Raw genomic sequence first — 24,018 nt, 5'->3', positions numbered from 1 at the left:
GCCTGCACCTACTAAAGTGGGCCTGAGTATATGTCATAATATTTGTTGTTTTGCGGGAGCAGTACAGTGCAATATATAAAGTACCATAAATTACAATGAGGATTATATTTTTAAAAATAGTCAAATAATGCAAGAAGAGAGAAAAAAGACAGTTGGGACTAAAATACTGCCTTAAGGAACTCCTGCTGTGTATCTTGGTGTTAAGAATATTGACCTCTAGTGACCTCAACTGCCTAGCTTTCCACTGATAGCAGTATAGCTATTCCCCTTGTCACTCACTAACTTTAATTTTACTTGGGCTCCTTTGTAGGTTAAACTTCCTTGTCATTGTGTGCAGTCACCCTCACCGAAGGAGTTCAGCTTCAGATCGATGTTTGGATCAGGAGTGCGATGATATGTTGTGCTGAATTCTCTAAATGACATCCAAACAATTGTAGAGAAATCAGTGTGCAGGCTTGTTGCTGCTTACTTGACAAATAAAAGAGCTGGAGCTACCAATGAAACTTTTTTTCTGCAGGCTGTCAACTCCCAAATAACAGTGATATCTGGTTCAGCAATAAATCAAAAATTGTACATGGTACACTTAAAGGTAGACAAACCTTCATGTGCCCTAAGGAAGTTGGTAAATGTTTGCTTCTTGATAGCCATCTAGAAAAGATCTACTTTTCTGATCATTGTCAATAGACTAATGGAGTTAGTTAGTGGGGTTGTATTCGTCCTATGTTTTTTTGGAATGGACAGTTCTGGGCAATTTTCCATATCAGATCATGATACAGCTGCACTGGATAAATTTGGCTCGAGGTGGAGCTAGTTCTAGACGTTTCTCTGTTTGTTACAACGGGATGTTTCCTGATCCAATAAGGCTTTGCTGAATTTATTGTCCTCAGCCATTTCTTGATTTCTCTGTGAAGACAGACCTTTACCCTCGCTGAGGTGGTAAGGTGGTCACTCTTACAAAGACTGTCATGGACAGATATATCCAAAGCATCCATAAATGGTGAAGATAAGGATTTCAGTCTCTCCCTTGTAATCCTCTCAGCACTGGCTGCAGGCCAATGTTGGCCATTACCTCCTACCAGACTGAGGAGAAAATCCTGATCATTCAAGAGATAAGGAAAACAAGTGGAGATGTTTTAGAAGCTATTTGTATTACCAGAGAGGAGATATTTTCAGTCTTACAGCACATTAAGGTGGATAAATCCCCAGGGCCTGACAGAGTGCATCCTCAGATTTTGTGGGAGGCTAAAGATGAAATTGTGAAGGCTCTTGCAGAGATAGTTGCTTCATTATTAACTGTTGGTAAAATTCCCAAAGACTGGAAGGTGGCTAATGTTGGTTTGTTTAAAAAGAGGAGTGAGGACAAACCAGAGTGGTTAGTCAGGCTGGAGTGGATTTTGAGGGACAGGATCTACCAGCATTTGGGTAAATGAAATCTGATTTGGAGGCGTCAGCATGGCTTTGTGCATGGAAATTTGTGCTAAAACGAATCTTTTAGAGTTTTTAGAAGAGGTAACCAAAAGATTAAATGAGGGTAGGGACGTGGTTGTTATCTATTTGGACTTTAGCAAGGTTTTCAACAAGGTCCTGCGTGACAGGTTGGTCTGGAAGGTTAGGTTCTCTGGAATCAAAGGAGAGCTATTTAGGTGGATTCAAAATTTCCTTGGAGGTTGGAAGTACAGGGTGGTGGACCTCCAGGCTTGTGATCTCAGGACTGCTACCCATACCACGTGTTAGTGAAGCCAGAACTAAGAAGATTATACAGTTTAATATGTGTCTAAGGAGTTGGTGTAGGATGGAGGGCATAAGAGTTTTAGACCATTGGGCACCTTCCAGGGAAGGTGAGACTTGCACAGGACGGAAGGTTTGCACCTGAACTGGAGGGGGATCTAATATCCTAATGGGAAGGTTTGTTAATGTTGCATGGTGGGGTTTAAACTAGAGTTGCAGAGGAATGGGAACCAGAGCGCCAGAACAGATAGTGGAGAGGTTGTGGAGGCAGATGTTGGTAAGACCTCAGACAAAGTTAGGAATCAAAAGGTTGAGCATGGTGCAGTGTTGTCCTGAGCTGCCCACATTTCAATTCAAGAAGTATCGTAGGAAAGACGGATAATAGTGGTGAGGATGAGGTAGCTGGTTTACAAACAAAGGTGACATGTAGTGAGGAGAAATTGTTGATGGGGTAAAATTGACGTCAACACGATGAGTTGCGATGTAGCAGGTGGACAGAAATGAAAAGGGTGAATACAGAACTGAAGGTGTTATATTTGAATGTGCACAGTATACAGAATAAGGTGGATGAACTTGCAGCACAGTTGCAAATTGACAGGTATGATGTTGTAGACATCATGGAATCTTGGATGAAAGAAGATTACAGCTGGGAGCTTAATGTCCAAGGATACACATTGTATCAAAAGGACAGGCAGGAGGGCAGAGGGGCAGTGTTGCTCTGTTGATAAAAAAATGAAATCAAATCATTAGAAAAAGGTAACATAAGGTCAGAAGGTGTTGAATCATTTGGATAGAGCAAAGGAACTGCAAGGGTTAAAAAGACACTGATGGTTGTACACAGACCCCCAAACAATAGTAAGGATACGGCCTACAAATTACAGCGGGAGATAGGAAATGCATGCTAAAAGGACAATGTTATAATAGTCATGGGGGACTTCAATATGCAGGTAGATTGGGAAAATCAGGTTGGTGCTGGATTGTAGGAGCCTACGAGATGGCTTTTTAGAGCATCTTGTGGTTGAGCCCACTAGGGGATCAGCTTTTCTGGATTGGGTGTTGTGCAATTAACCAGAATTGATTAGTGAGCTTAAGGTAAAATAACCCTGAGGGGAAAGTGATCATAATATGATCAAATTCACCCTGACATTTGAGAAGGAGAAGCATAAGTCAAATATGTATCATTATTACAGTGGAATAAAAAGAATTACAGAAGCATGAAAGAGGAGTTCACCAGAATTGGTGGAAAAGAACACTGGCAGGGATGATGGCACAGCAGCAATGGCTGGAATTTCTGGAAGCAATTTGGAATGTACAGGATATATACATTCCAAAGAGGAGGAAATATTCTAATGGAAAGATGACACAACCGTGGCTAACAAGAGAAGTCAAAGCCAACATAAAAGCCAAAGGGGGAGAGCATACAGTAGAGCACAGATTAATGGGAAGTTAAAGATTTGGGAAACTTTTAAAAACCAGCAGAAGGCAACTAAGGAAGTTATTAAGAAGGTAAAGGTAGAATATGAAAATATGCCAGCCAATAATATTAAAGAAGATACGAAAAGTTTCTCCAGATACATAAAGTGTAAAAGAGAGGCGAGACTGGATATTGGGCCATTGGGAAATGATGCTGGAGAGGTAGTAACAGGGCACAAGGAAATGGCAAGTGAACTGAATAAGTATTTTGAGTCGGTCTTCACTGTGGAAGACACTAACAGTATGGTGGAGGTTCCAGGTGTTGGGGGCATGAAGTGTGTGAAGTTCCATAACTAGAGAGAAGGTTGTTGGGAAACTAAAAGGTCTGAGGGTAGACAAGCCACCTGGACCAGATGGTGTACACCCCAGAGTTCTGAAAGACGTGGCTGAAGAGATTGTGGAAGCATTAGTAATGATCTTTCAACAATCACTAGATTCTGGAATGGTTCCGGAAGACTGGAAAACTGCAAATATCACTCCACTCTTCAAGAAGGGAGAGAGATACGCATATAGGTAGAGAAGAAGAAAGGAAATTATAGGCCAGTTAATCTGACATCTGTGATTGGGAAGATATTGGAGTCGATCATTAAGGATGAGGTCTCAGAGTACTTGGAGGCACATGATAAAATAGGCCACAGTCAGCATGGTTTTCTCAAGGGAAAATCCTGCCTGACAAATCTGTTGGAATTCTTTGAAGAAATAAGCAGCAGGATAGACAAAGGAGAATCAATTGATGTTGTGTATTTGGATTTTCAGAAGGCCTTTGACAAGGTGCCCTACATGAGGCTGCTTAACAAGCTACGAGCCCGTGGTATTACAGGAAAGATTCTAGCATGGATAAACAGTGGCTGATTGGCAGGAAGCAAGGAGTGGGAATAAAGAGAGCCTTTTCTGTTTGGCAGCAGGTGCCTAGTGGTGTTCCACAGGGGTATATGTCAATGATTTGGATGATGGAATTGATGGTTTTGTTGCAAAGTTTGCAGATGATAGGAGGATAGGTGGAGGGGCAAGTAATTTTGAGGAAGTAGACATGATACAGGAGGACTTAGACAGATTAGGAGAATGGACAAAGAAATGGCAGACAGAATACAGTGTCAGGAAGTGTATGGTTGTGCACTTTGGTAGGAGAAATGAAAGTGTTGACTATTTTCTAAATGGAGAGAAAGTACAAAAACTGAGCAGCAGAGGGACTTGGGAGTGCTTGTGCAGGATTCCCTGAAGGTTAATTTGCAGGTAGAGCCTGTGGTGAGGAAGGCAAATGCAATGGTAACATTCATTTCAAGTGTACTAGAATATAAAAGCAAAAATGTAATATTGAGACTTTATAAAGCATTGGCGAGGCCTCACTTGGAGTATTGTGAACAGTTTGCCCACTTATTTTAGATAGATAGATAGATAGACATACTTTATTGATCCCGAGGGAAATTGGGTAAAGAATGTGCTGAAACTGGAGAGGGTTCAAAGGAGGTTCACAAAAATGATCCCAGGATTGAAAGGCTGCTCATAGGAAGAACACTTGATGGCTCTGGGTCTGTATTCACTGGAATTCAGAAGAATGAGGGGTGACCTAATTGAAACCTATTGAGTGGTGAAAGGCCTTGATAGAGTGGATGTGGAAAGGATGCTTCCCATGGTGGGAGAGCCTAAGACCAGAGGACACAGCTTCAGAAAAGAGGGGCATCCAGTTAGAATTGTGATGAGGAGGAATTTCTTTAGCCCAAGAGTGGTGAATCTGTGGAAATTTTTGTCACAGGCAGCTGTGGAGGCCAAGCCTGTATGTACATTTAAGGCAGAGGTTGATAGATTCTTGATTGGTCAGGGCATGAAGGAATACAGGAAGAAAGCAGGAGATTGGGGCTGAAAGGAAGATTGGATCAGCCATGATGAAATGGCGGAGCAGACTCAATGGGCCAAATGGCCTAATTCTGCTCCTATATCCCTGGTCTTATGGATGAAGGTTGTTTCTCAGAATGGAGACCAGTGGTGTAATGCAGGGATCAGTGTTGGGACCCATGTTATTGGTTAGAATAGAATAGATCTTTACTGTCTTTGCTCAAGACAATGAGATTGCAGTGCGACTCCAGTCCATGGAAAACAGATACTTACAATACATGTGGTACGGCTGAACTTAAAGAAAATCACATATTTACATGCAAGAAGTGACTTCAATCGTCCACAGCACTCAAAGCCCACTGACAACCCAGGGTGTAGAATTATTCTGCTGCACAACTGCCCTCTGGAAGAAGTTGTTTTTCAGTCTTCCTGTCTTAGCTAAGATGTTTCTGTATCTCCTACCAGATGGCAGGAGATCGAACAGTGTCCGGGATGGGATGGGTCTTTAATGATGTTACAAGTTCACTGTGGGCATCTAGAGTTTTAGATTGTCTCCAGGTCCTGTAGTTGAGTCTCAATAATGTGCTGAGCTGTCCTAATCACCCATTGGAGTGCTTTGTGATCAGTTCTGCTGCAGCTGGAGTACCACACTGTCATTCCATGCGTCAGTATGCTATCTATCTCGCATCGATAAAAGTTGGTTAGTTATCTAAATAGTTTGAATGCAAATACAAATACAAATTGTCAGTAAATTTGCAGATGGCATGAAATTAGGAAGTGTTGTTGATAGTGTAGAGTACAGGAGGATCTTGACAGGTCGGGAGGTGGGCCAAGGAGTGGCAAATGAATTTTGATGCAGATAAGTGTGAGGTAATGAATTTGGGAAGTCAAACTAGCCTAGAACTTGTACTGTGAATGATAGGGTACAAGGGAGTATAACGGAACAGATGGACTTAGGAGTACAAGTGTATAGTTCTTTGAAAGAAGTGTCACAGGTTGACAGGCTGGAGAAAAAGGCATATGGCACTCTAGCTTTTCTTGGTCAGGGCATTGTGGATAGGAGCTGGGATGTTACGTTGCAATTGTATAAGCCATTGGTGAGGCTGCACTTGAAGCACTGTGTTCAGATTTGTTCACACTGTTAGAGGAAAGGCATGGTTAAACTGGAAAGAGTGCAGAAAGGATTTGCCAGGAATCGAGGGCCCTGAGTTATAGGGAGAGGTTGGCCAGTCTTGGACTTTATTCCTTCCAACTTAGGAGAATGAGAGGTGACCTTATCGAAGTGAAGCACAGAAAACAGGGTAGGGGAGTCCAAAACTAGGGGGCATAGGTTTAGTTTGAGAAGTAGAAATTTTAAGACGGACCTGAGGGGCAACTTTTCCATCCAGAGGATGGTGAGTATATGGAACGAGCTGCCAAAGGGAGTAGTTGAGGTGAATATAACACTATTTTTAAGAAGCACTTGGGGAGGTACATGGAGGGTGGGGTTTAGAGGGATATGGACAGATTGCAGGAAATTGGAGTTTGCTGGGTGGGCACGGTGAAAGGCATGGACTGGTTAGACCTAAGAGCCTGAATCTGTGCTGTGTTACTCTATGACTTGCTCAGTTGAGTCAATGGGGTTGCTATCATTCATGACAACGTACACTGACGCACCCCATCCAGAGTACATGATCTACCCTGTCCTCTACCTAGACGTGTATCAGTTCGCTTTCTGCTGTTGTTTCATTGCACACAGCCATGCTGTTTCATACTTACAACCAATTCAGGCTTGGGAGCACTGCACAAACTTTGGGAATATGATCCAACGAATTATTTGACATATGTCTAAAAAGAAAGGAAAAAAAAGATTTTTTTTTCTCTTAAAGAGTTATGTACTCTGCGGAACTGAAATCTAAGTCCAGTTCTTGATGGAGTGGGCAGTCTAGTGGTGAATACAATTGATTAAATTTGATTTGAACATCCATTTCTCTAATTTCCAGTAATTTTTCTCTCTTTTTCCATTCTGGTTCCCCCTTTGCTCACTCTCTTCTCCTCACCTACCCATCACTTCCTTCTCGTGACCCTCCTTCTTTCCTTTCTCCCCTAGTCCACACTCCCTTCCTATTGAATTCCTTCTTCATTAGCCCTCTACGTCTTGCAATATCGGCTCCCGGCTTCTCACTTCATCCCACCCCCTTCCTCCTCACATGATCACACCAATCACCTGCCAGCTTGTACTCCTTGCCCTCGCCCCACCTTCTAATGGTTGTTTCTTCTCCCTTGCTTCCTCGTCCTAATGGAGGGCCTCGGCCCAAAATGTCACCTGTTTCTCTCTCTCCATTGATGCTGCCAGACCAGATGAGTTCCCTCAGCATTTTGTGTGTGTCCTTCCAGATTTACAGCATCTGCAGAACCTCTTGTGTTTATGATTAAATTTGGTTCTGTGTGCTTTTGGTTTAAAAAGTCTTGTACCATGACGTTCTGGAAGTGTGAGCTGATAACCACATGCCAATGTGACCAACCTGGTCCGAGGATGCTCGTCACTTACTCAAATACCTGAATGAGCAGCAACTCTCACACTTCCTTTCCCTTTAACGTGGCAGCTAATTGGAGGTAAGGGCAGCTGCACAGAAAAGGAAAATGCTTTTCTAGCACTGCCTTTGGGCTGGAAAAAGCTTACTAACCCATATGTCTTTGGACTATGGGCGGAAACCGGAGAACCCGGAGGAAACCCACACGGTCACAAGGAGAATGTACAAACTCCTTACAGACAGCGGTGGGAATTGAACCGGAGTCAGTGGTGCTGTAGTGGTGTTGTGCTAGCCACTACATTACCGTGCTGCCACCAATGTTTTTCCACTGAAGACTGCTGTTTCCAGTATAGAACTCACTTCAGCAAAATTATTATTGCCTGAGATTATTAAATAAATCCATGTACGATAAAAAATTGAAAGCTACATAATTTACAATCAAAGATCCTCTTTATTCTGGACAATGGAATGGCAGCAATTTTCTAGTTATTGAATGCGTTACACAATGCTATATTGATTTCTCACCAGTAAAACATTTCAATAAGGAAAGGATCACCCTTCAGTTACGTACAGGAATACAAGAGATCTCAGGCCGACAAAGGACTTCACAGCGACACTTCGTAACATGTTGTTGTCCAAGACCCTGTAACAGAAAGGGAATCTGGATGACACTTGGAACTCTAGAAAGATTCCTCGATCTTTACAAATATACCATTCTGGCACACACTATTCACAAAACCGTAATTGGAAATTGGCCGCCACGATGGCATAGTAGTTAAAGCGTTGGAGTTCAGAGTTCATTTCTGACATAATCTGTAAGGCCTCCCTGCGGAACTGGGTTTTCTCCAGTTGCTCTGGTTTCCTCCCTCAGTCCAAAAATATACCAGTTACTAGGTTAATTTGTTATTGTAAATTGTCCCATGATTGCGTTAGGGTTAATCGGGGGGATTGTCAGCGGCTGTTGGACAGTATGGCTCAAAGGGCTGAAAGGGTCTATTCCACACAGTATCTCTAAGTAACTAAATAAATTTCCAAAATGATGTGGCTATAAGAGGAAATAAATTGGTGGTTCAGAAGTTAAAAAATAAATGCAATACATATTTAGTATTACTTGGCCAGCTGGTGGCATAGTGGCATCAGCGCCAGACTTCAGAGCAAAGGTTCTCGAGTTCGAATCCAGCCGGCTCCCTTGCACACTTTCCATCCGTGCTGGGTCGAGTGTCGAGCTAGCAACTCGGCCTCATAAAAATAAGAAAGCCAGCTAAAAAAACGCCATCATGATGAGCTTTCTTCTTCTTCTTAGTATTACTATTCTTTTTGAATTAATCTATGCTTTTTGGAATTTTGTTTCATAACATCTTAGTTTGAAGACTTTTACAGCTGGAAGGATACTGCATTTGAGTCTTGATAACTAAACGACAACTGGCTGTGCACCTGTGTGTCTGGTATGTCCTAAGTGGAATACACATATCTTTCACTTGAGGCTAGGTATAATGTGTTGGGGATCAGAACAAATCTACAGGATGAAGTATACCTGACTGAAATTGGGAATTTACAGTCCTGGTTAATATATTCAATCAATATGTATATGTCAGACTGGTTGGAAAGAAATATATGGAGTATCATGATTGTTAGCCAGCATAATCAAAGTCACTACCCACCCCAGACATCTTCTCTTTTCCCCCCTGCCATCGGGCAGCTCTGTTTATGTACTGGTTCATGTCTTTAATTTTGTTTATCATTTTTCCTTTTGACAACATGAAAATGCAGAACATGGCTGGGTCTCCTGCAAGTCTCTGCTCTTCTTTAACATCGGCTCCCCAGAGAAATTGTTCAGAAATCTCAAATTGGACATCTGCTTTCCTGAATAACAAGTATGAGTGATGAGAACATTTAGAAATACCGAGAAGACAGGAAATCTCTATCATGCATCGGAGGACAAATGACTTTAATGAAAATTTATTTCACATTTCATTCCCCTGTGCATTTAGTGGATTCACATTTTATGAATATTTCTCACTTTGAAAGCATCTGCATGTATGAGCAAGTTAGAATTTCATATTTGCATGTTCCTCTATGGTCAGGTCTACTGCAGTTTAATGCTGGAAGATCTGCAGTGAGAGAGAAGATAGTAGAACTATATTAGGAAAAGGATTTGATGGAACATGAAAGTACTGTCTCAACTTACAGCCACTCAAGTTGATAGAGGTCTTGGAATACTCCAGGCTCTAGGTCAGTAATGCAATTGTGACTCAGAAATCTGGAGAAAAAGGAATAAGAAGGGTTGATACTGATATAGCAAAGACTGAAAAAGGCTTTACACAAAATTCTTCCACAGTACAATTAATGTAGTTAAAAAGTGAAATGCTGTAGTCTATTTGCATTTAGTCTTATCTCACCAATAGCAAGCTGTTTTGCAGATGTTTATTTATTAAGGGCCAACGGTTGTCTAGGATCCCAGGAGATCTTTGTGCTTATCTTCAAGTAATGGGAATTGTGGAGTGTCTCATTTGGAAATGAGCAAACTCAACTGTCCATCACCCCCTCAGTCAAAGGGCCTTCCTGGAACTGATTGATTTGTGGCAGGAATTTGCAGGCATCAGTAATTCTGGGCTGAGTTGGCCTCAAAGCCCATTCCTCATGGAATGTTTACCTAGATAAGGGACTTCATCCCATTAAATCAAAGTTTTTAAAAAAGCATCGCAGCTTGCTATACTGGTCAGTGTAACTGTTTGCTTACTGGGGTTGGATTAGGACCTGAATTGTCATTTTTCTTAAAGTTTTATTTTCTTTAAGCTTGCGTATAGGTGTGTATGATCACCTATTCGTTCATGTTCAGTGGATTTTTAGTAATTTGTAGTATAGCAGTACAGAGATGCAGAGATACTAACCCGTACATTTTTGATACATGGGAAGAAAGCTGAGCACCTGGAGAGAGCCCACGCAGTCACAAGGAGAATGTGCAAATTCCACACAGAGAGGGGCAAGCATTGAACCTGAGGCGACGTCCACACTACACCGGATAATTTTGAAAACGCCGGTTTCAAGTAAAAATGACAGGCGTCCACATTAAGCGTTTTTCAAAATATCTCTGTCCACATTAGACGGATATTTGGGCGAATCTCTTCCTACCGGGCATGCGCAGGACACACAGAAGACAAGCGAAGAGGAAATGGTATACTTGGTGCGTGGTTGTCCAGCTACAGAGTAGAAAAACGTAAAAGGAATTGCCCTTGGCTCTCGCGCAGGAGGATTTAAAACTAAAAAAAACAAATACTGGAGCGTATGGAGGCAACCGACAGGGAGTTCACGGACAGCATGACCCAGCTGACGATGAACATTGAAAAACTGACTAACTCTGTTGCATTAATAAAGCACCTTGTTAGATGCTTTAAACACGTCTGCATCAGTGTTCTCTTGTATTTCCATACAATGTTACATTAGGCTGTTACACATCTACTGTCAAAGAAGTACTTTGCATAAATAGGTAAACCACCTTCATACAAGCAAGGACAGAAAACAGGGCAAAGTGAGTATACTTATTTATTCAGTAAGCTATGGGTCAAAGTATTTGGTGAGTACATTTCTAACTCTTCTGGCTTCAGTCTCGTTGCCGTCTGTTCTGAAATTGTTAGGTTCTGCGAAGCACAGAATCAAATATCGCTGTGATGGTATTACGCTCTAGTGTCAATTGTTTGGCGACAATAAAGTAGAAATAATAATAATAAGAATAACAATAAGAAGAAAACAATGAAATGCTGCACTGCCGCCGTCTGTTCCGGCACGTCATGACAGCTCCAGTTACCCCGTACATACTGCAACAGATATTAGGCGTTTTCAGTTTTAATCACTCTGGAGACCGTTTCTGAAAATCTCTGTTTTTGGGGGATGAAAACGCCGTTTCAGTGTGGACGGAAGGTCAAAACGAAGAGAAAAAGCTTCGTTTTCAAAATTATCCGGCGTAGTGTGGACATAGCCTCAGTCATTGGCATTATAATAATGTGCTAACGACTGTGCTACCTTACCACTTTTGTAGCTGCTTTGTCTGCATCCTGTATGACATCATAAATGAAAGCATCTCATAGGCTGTTCTTATCAAGGAATTTTCTTATCCGTCTCGTCTGAGCCAGTTAGAAATAAACTTCTGGAGAATTGAATCTTGTGGAATAATATATACTCTGATAAAATCTCAAACAAAACGCTGGAGAAATTCAGCAGGTCAGGCAGCATCTCTGGAGATGAATAAAGAGAAAATGTTTTGGGCCGAGACCTTTCATTAGTTCTGATGAAGGGTCTTGGCTCGAAACATTGTCTCTTTATTCATCTCCATAGATGCCGCCTGACCTGTTGAATTCCTCCAGCATTTTGTCAGTGGATTTCCAGCATCTACAGAATCTCTTGTGTAAATAAAAGCATAATGTCTGGTTATTATGTACCAGTGATAATCACGATTTTCGCTGAATAGTATAGGATGGAGTGAAATCACTAAGTAAGCTCTCAACCCTTTAAATACTCACAGTTTTCTCAGTTTGGAAAGTCCTGAAAAGGCTTTGCTGGATATGGAACTAATTGAATTAAATTGCAACATCCTGTGGAATAAAAGACAGAAATCTACTTCAAAAATAAGACAAAAAAGACTGACACCATTCCATGCACCCACCACTCTCTGTGTGAAAAACTTACCTCTAACATCCCCCTTGTACCTATTTCCAAGCACCTTTAAACTATGCCCCCTCGTGTTAGCCATTTCAACCTTGGGAAAAGGCCTCTGACTATCCACACGATCAATGCCTATCATCATTTTATACACCTCTATCAGGTCACCTCTCATCCTCCATCACTCCAAGGAGAAAAGGCTAAGTTCACTCAACCTATTGTCATAAGGCATGCTCCCCAATCCAGGCAACATCCTTGTAAATCTCCTCTGCATTCTCTCTATAGCATCCACATCCTTCCTGTAATGAGGTGACCAGAACTCACAGCTCTTGAACTCAATCCCACAGTTGATGACGACCAACACACCATATGCCTTCTTAACAACACTGTTAACCCGCACAGCAGCTTTGAGTGTCCTATGGACATGGACCCCAAGATCTCACTGATCCTTCACACTGCTAAGAGTGAATTAATATTATATTATATTATATTCTGTCTTCAAATTTAACCTACCGAAATGAACCACTTTACACTTATCTGGGTTGAACTTCATCTGCCACTTCTCAGCCCAGTTCTCCATCCTATCAATGTCCCACTGTAACCTCTGACAACCCTCCAGACTTCAAAATTCAGTTCTGGCGTCCTCTTTAAGGAGTCTCTGAGGAATGTTAGAGTTTTCCCCAGATGCCCCGGTTTCCTCCCACAGTCCAAAGGCCTACCAGGTAGATTAAATGGTCATTGTAAATTGCCCCATGATTAGGTTAGGGCTAAATCAGTGCGGTCAGGGGTTGCTGGGGCAGCACGACTCAAAGCGCTGGGAGGGCCCACCCTTCACTGAATCTCTAAATAAATGAATAAATAATCACACTTCAAATACTTCCAAGGTATTTGTTAAAGTAGATTAACTGAACAAAAGCAGTTTTCCTGGAAACAGTGCAATCTTTTGGAAATGGCCAGTATTCATTCTTACGTTATTGTGTTGATCTTTTTATTCTAGTAAGGATTTCAAGTTAGTACCCCAATCGCTGTCTCCAATATCAGAGCAACAAATGGAGTATAACCTCTGACAATTCAATAGGTGTTAGACATGCCTTTAAATCCCACCAAGGAAGATCTAATTTTATGGTCAATTTATTTGGCTGAATCTGCATGACAACAATCAGCTTTGCATTGTTATGGCACTGTTTCATTTACACATTTCAACAGACAAAAAATGCATGCACTCTTTGTAATGTGCAAACTGCACTTTATATGTCAGATTCCGGAAACTCTGAGAGTCAGCAGGCACACGGCATGGTCAGTACCATTGTGGTCTGTACTTTGGTGGAATTAGTGCTGGCAAAAGGGCCTTGGTAACTCTTCTGCAGATCCACCAAAAATCCAGCATTTTCCAATGGGAGGCAGAAAAGGCTTCACTGATGTTAAAGAACTGGAGGTTTGTTTTAAAGATATGGATGATATGGATTGGGGTGGGGGACAGACCTGGATTGTATTCTAAATCAATGAAATAAAGATGAAATTTTAATTATAAGCTGGTTCCAGCTTACAGATATTTTATATACTAACCACATTGTATTTTGCTCCACTGCACCAGAATTTGTGGATCCTGGATCACCCTCTACAGCCACTTGAGGACCCACCAAAAGGCAACCCCTTAGGAGAAGGTCACACTCGTTTTGAGTGATCACACTACAACTATTGCGTGTATTTGCTATAATTATCTTATTTCATTTCATTAAATCTTTACCCTAACACCACCCATATTTAAACTAATGGAACAGATACTGTGCTCAGTCATTAATAAGCATCAGAATCAGAAACAGCCAGGTACAATTTACAGACGGCAATCTCAAGAGCAAAGGAACAATTCCGATTGTGGTTAGAAGATGAATCAACTCTGGCAGGGTTTGGAGGCCATTACTAAATGAAACCTAACATCAGGAATAGCTGTGATCCTTCACTCCCAGATGAGACGAACGTCACTTATGCAGTTTTTGAAAGGGAGAATAACACTAGAGCTATGAGGATCCCTGCAGCATCTGGTGACCCTGTGATCTCTGCCTCGAAGGCTGACGTCAGAACGTCTTTCAAGAGGGTGAATCCTCGCAAGGCAACAGGCCTTGATGATGTACCTGGTAGGACTCTGAAACCTACGCCAACCAACTGGCAGGAGTGTTCAAAGACCTCTTTAATCTCTCACTGCTACAGTCAGAAGTTCCCACCTGCTTTAAAAGGGCAACAATCATACCAATGCCCAAGAAGAGCAGGGTGAGCTGCCTTAATGACTATCATCCAGTAGCATTCACATCCATGGAGACAATGTGCTTTGACGGGTTGGTTAAGGCAAGAATTAACTCCTGTCTAAGCAAGCACCTCTACCCACCGCAATTTGCTTATTGGCCTACAGTGGATACGATCTCATTGGCTTTTCACACAGCCTATGATCACCTGGACAATACTAATACTTGCATCAGAATGTTGTCCGATAACTACAGATCCATGATTTAGACTCTGGAAAAGCTTCTCTCCCTCTGCCATCAGATTTCTGAATGGACATTGAACCCATGAACACTACCTCACTACTCTTCTTCTCTTTTTGCACTAGTTATTTAACTTAAAAAATATATACACACTTTACTGTAATTTACAGTTTATTATTAGGTATTGCAATGGACTGCTGCTGCAAAACAAGAAATTTTACTACATATGCTGGTGACGTTAAACCTGATTCTGATTATCGTGGACATACATCATGAAATTTGTGCTTTGCAGCAACAGTACAGCTGAATAATTATTGCTATAAGTTACAATAAGAAATACAGTGCTGTGCACAAGTCTTAGGCACATATACAGTATATGGCTAGGGTGTCTAAGGCTTTTGCACAGTACTGTATTTGTCAACATGGAGCGGAGAGCGAGTTTGTAAATCTGGTAGGAGCAAAGGATGTCGGGAATGGTGAAGGTGGAGCGCTGCGGGAGGGGTGTGGCACGGGTGGTGGAGAAGGAGTGCCAAGGGCAGTGGGCGGCGTGGATGTAGACACACCCAGCCCTGAGACCCCAGGCAAGATCATTTGATTCCAAACTATTGGTTTATTGGCCAGTGATGTTGTGGGGATGGAACTGGACTCTCTGATGGTGGTGTCTGAAAAGAGGATGCTGTCCAAGTTGCATGCCATCTTGGTCAATGTCTCCCATCCACTACATAATGTACTACTTGGACACAGGAGTACATTCAGCCAGAGACTCATTCCACCGAGATGCAGCACAGAGCGTCATAGGAAGTCATTCCTGCCTGTGGCCATCAAACTTTACAACTCCTCCCTTGGAGGGTCAGACACCCTGAGCCAATAGGCTGGTCCTGGACTTATTTCCTGGCATAATTTACATATTACTATTTAATTATTTATGGTTTTATTACTATTTAATTATTTATGGTGCAACTGTAACGAAAACCAATTTCCCCCGGGATCAATAAAGCATGATTATGACTATGACTATGACTATTACAGAATATCTCTCTGGTGCTTCCCCTCTCCTTCCCCTTTTCACAGCCATGCTTCCCCTCTTCCTTCCCCTTTTTCACTCAGTCTATAATAGAGACCCATATCAGCAATACAGTGCAATACATAAAATCACTATATACACACACACACACACACACACACACACACACACACACACGCACACACACACACACACACACACATTCATACAGTATATATGCCTAAGGCTTTTGCATAGTACTGTAAAAAAGTGACAAAAGAGATTAAAATAGTGAGATAGTGTTCATAGACCGTTCAGAAATCTGGTGGTGTAGGGGAAGAAGCTGTTCCTAAAATGTTAATTGCATGTCCACCACCTGCTGTACCATCTCCCTGGTGGCAGTAATGAGACGAGGGCATTATCTGGGATGGTGAGGGTCTACAATGAATTGCAAAACTTGTTATTATTATTGTACCTTTGATGCACCATCAATAACTCCAAAAGACTGGAAGTAGAGTACATACTGAAAGGCTTTTATTCACAGTAAAATGTGACCTCCAGCATGCTGTGTGTCTGCCCCTGGACTGAGAGGAGGAGCAGTGGCACAATCGCCTTTATTCAGGGGTCTGTGGGAGGAGCCACAGGGGCAGTCAGCAGAGGGGCGTGTCCAGACAGGTAACCCAGTTACAACATATATATATGGTTTACCACAACCTTGAAAGTGCTTTAAAATATATTGAAGAAGTTCTGTAAATTTGGATTTCTGTAAATCAGAGAGCCCTGTACCGTTTTAAAATGAGACAACTGACTTGTATTTCTCCAAAACTAACATTAGTGATCAGCTTCAACGTATGAATCTTGATAGTAATTTTCTGCTGATTTTTTTTTATTCCAATGGTTAATTAATGTATTCTTTGTTCTGGAAATACTTACAATATATCCAGTTCTCGATATCTGATGAACATTTCATCTGTGAGAGTTGTGAGGTTGTTAAAACTTAGATCTCTAGACAAAGAAAGAGATATAAAAATTCATTCTGAATACATTTTCCATTGTATTTACCACAACATTCAGAACAGCAGCGAGCTCTTATCTAATGCAAATGTTCCAAATTATTCCTGTTTTACTGGATTGAGCATCTGCATCAGTATAAAAGTTTCAACAGAAGAAGAGACAACTGGCTCATGACAATAATAGTAACATTTATAGAGTAGTTTTCATACAAATTATGTAGTTTAAAGTGGAAACATGAAAAGACAAGATAATGTTATTTAAAGGCAAGGTTAAATAAATAGGTTTTGATATCAACTCCTGCTGGCTTTCCACATGCTAAAGTCCAATTCTCTCAGTCCTTCCTTGTGTTTGTTGAGACTTTTCATTCTTTCTGTCACAGCAATCAGTTGACTTTTCATATAACAACAATTTCCTCTGCCGTTCATTGGCTTTTAGATATCATTAAAATGAATGCAGAGATTGTTTCAGCAATGTCCCATTTCCTCTTCCTTTTTCATATTCCTTACCATTTTTAAATACTAATCGATGGTATGTTCTTTGATGGCCTGAAGATATGCTGCAATGACAAATGAGGGTTGGAATGATTGGCTTCTGACAATCAAACACTGTTGTTCTTGTGTAAAGACTGCCCCCCCACCCCCAACCAGTGGACGGCTCCCTCTAAGGCAAGACAGCGGTTATACTTTATTAGGAGTTTGAAGAGATTTGGCATGTCGACAAATACACTCAAAAACTTCTATAGTTGTACCGTGCAGAACATTCTGACAGGCTGCATCACTGTCTGATATGGAGGGGCTACTGCACAGGACCGAAAGAAGCTGCAGAAGGTTGTAAATCTAGTTAGCTGCATCTTGGGCACTAGCCTACAAAGTACCTAGGACATCTTTAGGGAGCGGTGTCTCAGAAAAGCAGCGTCCATTATTAAGGACGTCCAGCACCCAGGGCATGCCCTTTTCTCACGGTTACCATCAAGTAGGAGATACAGAAGCCTGAAGGCACACATTCAGTGATTCAGGAACAGCTTCTTCCCCTCTGCCATCCGATTCCTAAATGGACTTTGAAGCTCTGGACACCAGCTAATTTTTTTTAAGATACAGTATTTCTGTTCTTGCACATTTTTTAACAATCTGAGGCAGACCCAGCAATTCAGGAACAGCTTCTTCCCCTCTGCCATCCGATTCCTAAATGGACATTGAACCTTTGGACACCACCTCACAGTATTTCTGTTTTTGCACATTTTAAAAAATCTATTCAATACATGTAATTGATTTACTTGTTTATTTATTATTATGTTTTATTTTATTTATTTTTTTTTTCTCTGTCTGCTAGATTATGTATTGCATTGAACTGCTGCTGCTAAGTTAACAAATTTCACGTCACATGCCGGTGATAATAAACCTGATTCTGATTCAGATTCTGAATTTCTGCGACTTCAATTTGGTTAGCACTACTTGATGTCATAATTAAATGCCATAGTGTTGCAAAGAACAGTTCCTCTCATCTCACTTCTGTAGTTAAGCTTTTTTTCTACACATTAAAATTTATTTAAATCTTACATGCATCCAACAATGTCAGGGAGTAAAAATCTTTGCGTCATGACTCCATCATTAAGTACAGACATGTGAATTTAAAAGAGTAATGGCTTGTAGAAAGAAGCTGTCCTATTAACCTGTTGGTCCTGGCTTTAACGATGTAGTAACATTTGCTCGACAAAAGCAGCTGAAACAGTTTATGGTCAGGGTGACTGGTGTCCCCCATGATCTTCCCAGCCTTCTTTCTGCACCTGCTGCTATAAATGCCCTCAATGGAGGGAAATGAGACTGTGGTGAGGGAACATTTGGACTAATACTGTGGTGAGTCTGAAAGACATAAGAACATCAGAAACAAAAGCAGAAGGGGGGCATTTGGACCAGCTTGCCTTCTCCACCATTCAATAGAACATAGCTGACAATGGGGAGAGTCCAGACAATGTTCATGAGAATGATCCCGGGAATGAAAAGATTAAAATTCGAGGAGTGTTTTTTTTTAAATGGCTCTGGCCTTGTACTCGCTGGAATTTTGAAGAATGAGGGGAGATCTCATTGAAGCCTTTCGAATATTGAAAGGCCGAGATTGAGCGGGTGTGGAGAGGGTGTTTCCTATGATAGGAGAGTCCAGGACCAGAGGCCACAACCTCAGAATAGAAATATATAGAACAGAGATGAAGTGGAATTTCTTTAGCTAAACAGTGGTGAATCTGTGGAATTCATTGCCACAGATGGCTGTGGAGGCCAAGTGATTGGGTATACTTAAAGTGGAGGTTGATAGGTTCTTGATTAGTAAGTGCGTCAAAGATTATGGGGAGAAGGTAGCAGGGTGGGATTGAGGAGGATATTAAATCAGCCATGATGGAATGGTGGAGCAGACTGGATGGGCAAGTGGGCTAATTCTGCGGTGCTTTATGGTCTGATGGACATCATTACCACTTTCTGAACTAACCTCAGATTCAGAACCTTCCAGCTTTGATTGTTCTCTTGTAGGAATGTACTAAATTGTTCCCGAACCATCTCCTTTATAAAGATTCCCCCCTCCCTCCTTTACATCTCTATTCCTCCATTATGGCAGTTTTTCACTTCAACACCCCAATCCAGTTCATACCACAGTTTGCAGACACTGGCACCACTCACACTACTCCATTTAGGTGTGTTTGTTCTAGGTTTTTCTTTCACTCTCCAAAGCTGAACTCCTTCTATTAGCTACTCCCTTGCTATAAATTTCAACACTTGAGAGACTTTTTTGCTTTGGACCACAACCGTCAATCTCAACCTGGTTGACTGGGAAACATCAAGTAAATTCTTCTGATTGGAATTTGGAAATTCCTCCTTTTTAATGCTCTTAATGCAATTACCCATCTGAATTTGGAGTAGCTAAAATCTTGCATTATCACTTCCCTCGGGTTCTTGCATTTCTCAATAACAACTTTTTATCCACTTGCTCCCTATTTCCTCACTAATATTTGGTGGTGTCCACAGTGACATGATCGCACCTTTACCATTATTCAACATAATCCAATGTTGAGGGCACTCTTCAACACTAATATCTTCCAGAATGAACTGCCACCTCTATTTCATTATATACCTTTGAAAAATATCTAGCAGCCGGAAAGAATAAGCATAATCTTTTTCTCGGAGCAAAATCTGTTACTAATCTACGTCATGCCTCTGTTATTTATCTCTATTGTATACAAAATGTATTTATTTATTTCTTGAGATGCAGCACAGAATAGGCCTTCCTGGGCCTTTGCGCTGCACCACCCAGCAATCCCCTGACTGAATCCTAGCCTAATTATGGGACAATTTACAGAGACCAATTTTAATCAACCAACCTGTATGCCTTTGGACTGTGGGAGGAAACAGGAGCACCCGAAAGAAACCCATGTGGTTATGGGGAGAACGTACAAGCTCCTTAAAGGCAGCTGTGGGAATTAAACCTGTGTCGTCTGTACTGTAATGTGTTGTGCCATGCCATCCTAACTTATGAGGGGTATAGATTGGGTTAATTCAAGCAGGCTTTTTCCATTAAGTCTGGGTGAAACTAGGTCTCAGGGCCACAGATTAGAAGTTTTTTTTTAGATTAAAGTCTGTCACGAGCCTTGTGGCCCATCAGGCCAGTGCTTATGCCGGTTTCTGTGGCTTGAAGCGACTGAGAGTACGAGTCTCCCCCCCCCCCCCCCGGCCAGGATGCTAGTCTATTGCGAGGTTAACCCCCAGCATCTTTGCCGGTACCCATTCTCAGCTGGGTAGACTGGAGCATTGTGTGGTTAAGTGTCTTGCTCAAGGCCACACATGCTGCCTTGGCCGAGGCTCAAACTCACGACCTTCAGATCGCTAGTCCAACGCCCTAACCACTTGGCCACACACCACACAGATTAAAAGTGAAAGGTGAAATATTTAAGGGGGACCCGAAGGCAAACTTCACTCTGAGGGTGGTGCAAGTGTGGAATGAGCTGCCAGAGGAAGTGGTGGACATGGGTTCGATTTCAACATTGAAGAGGTCTGGATATGTACATGGACGGGAGGGCTATGGGCCAAGTGAGGTGATGGGACGAGGCAGAATAATAGTTTGGTTTGACACTAGATGGGCCAATGGGCTTGTTTCTGAGGTGTAGTGCAATATGGCTTTACATTTCCATCTTGTTTTTTGCATTACCAACCTTATAAGAAATATACTATGCATTTACACAGATGCATACAAAGTTAACCTTTGTATTTTGAATGCTCCTCCCCTTACCAAATTCTATTTTAATTTTAACTCTTCCAATCATTGTACCTTGAATTATATATTTTGATGCTCAACCACAATGAGTTAGTTTAATTACAAGAGATTCTGTAGATGCTGGAAATCTCCAGCAACACACACAAAATGACGGAGGAACTCAGCAAGTCATCCTGCATTTATGGAGGGGAATAAACAGTCACATTTTCAGGCAGAGACCCTTCATCTGGACTGGAAAGGAAGGGGGAAGAAGACAGAATAAGAAGACAGAGGTAGGGGAAGGAGTAAAGGTTGGCAGTAAATCCAGATGAGGGGGAAGATGAGTGGGTGAGGGAGGTGGATAAAGTAAGAAGCTGGGAGTTGATAGGTGGGAAAGGTAACAGGCTGAAGAAGAGGGAATTTCATAGGAGGGGAGAGTGGACCATGGGAGAAAGAGAAGGAAGAGGAGAACCAGACAGAGGTGATGGGCAAGTGAGGAGAAGAGAAGGGGTGAAGGGGAGCCAGAATGGGGAAAAGAAAAAGAGAGAAGGGGGAGGGGCAGCCTTTCCCAAGTGTTGGACTATGAAAAGTAAAGATAAGGTGAAAAATAAATGTACAGGTAGCTCTGCCATCCAACATGTTTTTTGACTGCTATGAAGCTACTTACAGTATAAGTACATTGGACGAGACCGTTGGAACAGTGAGAAGGCCTGCATCTTCACAACTAACTGTCCAGCCTTTACATAAACACCGTTCTGGATACACCTCAAGTGCTGCAAGGAAGGACAAGATAGTCATTGAAACAATTATATGAAAAGGAATGGAAATAACTTCTGTTTAGTTGAGGAGAATTAGTGTACATAAAGCAAGACACAATGGTAGAAGTGGAACACATCTTTTGATTGAGGGGAGATTTGACAGAGGTATTCAAAACCATGAGGTGGTATACATAGGGTAAATGCAAGCAGGCTTTTTCCACTGATGTTGGGTGAGACTGGAACTAGAGGTCATGAGTTAAGGGTGAAAAGTGAAATGTTTAAGGGAATATAAAGGGGAAATAAGGGGCAAGAGTGTGGAATGAGCCGACAATAGAAGTGATGGGTGTGGGTTCAAATTCAACATTGACGAGAAATTTAAATAGGTTTATGGATGGGAGGGGTTTGGGGGCTATAAAAGAGTCTGGGTGCAGGTCAACGGGACTAGGCAGAATAATAGTTCAGCATAGACCAGCTGGTCTGAAGGGCTTGTAACTCTACTGCAGTGTTCTATCACTCTATGAATAATTAAGCCTTAGTTTTAAATACACATATATTTCAAAATGTAGGTGCTCCTGAATTTCTAGATCGTTGATTGTTATTCTCCATATAAAGTGCTTACTCACAGCAATTGATCAGTTTGTCATCACGAATAATAAGTTGCATTATGTACCAGTCCATAATCTGGGGCCAGCCACCCAAGTCTTCTGAATGGGAAAAAAATAAGTAAATGAGAAATGGTGGAGATTATCTCAAGGCTTCACTCTGACCATGAACTCAAGAATCACCATCAAATATGAACATATCCAAAACTGAATATACTTGTACTGTATGTAACACACACAAAAAGCTGGAGGAACTCAGCAGGTCAGGCAGCATCTATGGAAAAGAATAAACACCCTCAGGGTGGGGGAGCAACGCCTTATGTTCTGTCTGGATACTCTCCAACCTTATGGCATGAATATTGATTTCTCCCTCCAGTGAATAAATCCTCACCCTCTATTCTCCATTCTCACTATTTACTTCTTCTCACCTGCCTATTACTCCTCTCTGGGTCCCCTCCTCTTTCCCTTTCTCCTATGGTCCACTCTCCCCTCCTATCCGATTCTTTCTTCTCCAGCCCTTGTCTTTTCACCACTTCACCTGTCACCTTCCAGCTAGCCTCTTTCCGCTCCCCCTATCATTTAATTCAGGCATCTCCCCCCTTCCCCCTCAGTCCTGAAGGAGTGTCCCGGTCCAACTCGGTCCAAACTCTTTCCCATGCATGCTGCCTGACCTGCTGAGCTCCTCCAGCGTGGTGTGTGTGTTGCTTTGGGTTTCTAGCACCTGCAGACTTTCTATGTTAGTCACTGCATAACCTGTATGTGTTCAAGGTGAAGGTGGGCGGTGAGGAAATCTCATAAACTTAGCCACACTAGTTGCTGATATATTGAGGGCAGAAGTTTCATTTCACTGTGGATTTTTCAGAATAGACATTTATCATAGAAACATAGAAACATAGAAAACCTACATCACAATACAGGCCCTTCGGCCCACAAAGCTGTGCCGAACATGTCCTTACCTTAGAACTACCTAGGCTTACCCATAGCCCTCTATTTTTCTGAGCTCCATGTATCCATCCAGGAGTCTCTTAAAGGACCCTATCATTTCCGCCTTCTACCACCACTGCTGGCAGCCCATTCCACACACTCACCACTCCCTGCGCAAAAAAACTTACCCCTGACATCTCCTCTGTACCTACTTCCAAGCACCTTAAAATTGTGCCCTCTCCCGTTAGCCATTTCAGCCCTGGGAAAAAGCCTCTGACTATCCACACGATCAATGCCTCTCATCATCTTATACACCTGTGTCAGGTCACCTCTCATCCTCCGTTGTTCCAAGGAGAAAAGGCCAAGTTCACTCAACCTATTCTCATCAGGCATGCTCCCCAATCCAGGCAACATCCTTGTAAGTCTCCTCTGCACACCCTTCCTATAGTGAGGTGACCAGAACTGAGCACAGTACTCCAATTGGGGTCTGACCAGGGTCCTATATAGCTGCAACATTACCTCTCGGCTCCTAAACTCAATCCCACGATTGACGGAGGTCAGTCGAATTGGTCCTGAAATTATGGGTGGCACAGTGTCATCGTGGGGGCAGCGTAGTAGCGCAATGCTTTACAGATGTGAGATTGGAGTTCAATTCCTGCCACAGATTAGAGAGTCTGTATTTTCTCTCTATGACCGCTTAGGTTTCCTCTGGGTGCTCTGGTTTCCTCCCACATGTCAAAGACATATGTTTAGGATTAGGAAGTTGTGGGCACACTATGTTAGCACCTGAAAGGTGGTTAC

At 42.0% G+C, this 24,018-nt stretch overlaps 1 protein-coding gene across 2 annotated transcripts in view; it reads right to left on the bottom strand.

The window, feature by feature from the left end:
• rxfp2l (relaxin family peptide receptor 2, like) overlaps positions 1 to 24,018 on the bottom strand; it is a 104,489-nt gene that overhangs the window by 35,824 nt on the left and 44,647 nt on the right. For both annotated transcript variants that reach the window (XM_063061074.1, XM_063061075.1), the window contains exons 3-9: positions 22,315 to 22,395; positions 21,601 to 21,706; positions 16,620 to 16,691; positions 12,065 to 12,136; positions 9,736 to 9,807; positions 8,119 to 8,190; positions 6,793 to 6,861 (exon numbers count right to left, since the gene is read on the bottom strand). In XM_063061074.1, the coding sequence (XP_062917144.1) occupies positions 6,793 to 6,861; positions 8,119 to 8,190; positions 9,736 to 9,807; positions 12,065 to 12,136; positions 16,620 to 16,691; positions 21,601 to 21,706; positions 22,315 to 22,395 (544 nt within the window). The remainder of the gene's footprint in view (positions 1 to 6,792; positions 6,862 to 8,118; positions 8,191 to 9,735; positions 9,808 to 12,064; positions 12,137 to 16,619; positions 16,692 to 21,600; positions 21,707 to 22,314; positions 22,396 to 24,018) is intronic.

This window comes from Mobula hypostoma, chromosome 10 (assembly GCF_963921235.1).
Source record: "Mobula hypostoma chromosome 10, sMobHyp1.1, whole genome shotgun sequence".
Lineage (NCBI taxonomy): Eukaryota > Metazoa > Chordata > Chondrichthyes > Myliobatiformes > Myliobatidae > Mobula > Mobula hypostoma.
Note: the sequence above shows the minus strand (reverse complement) of the source record. Positions and strands in the feature narration are given on the sequence as shown.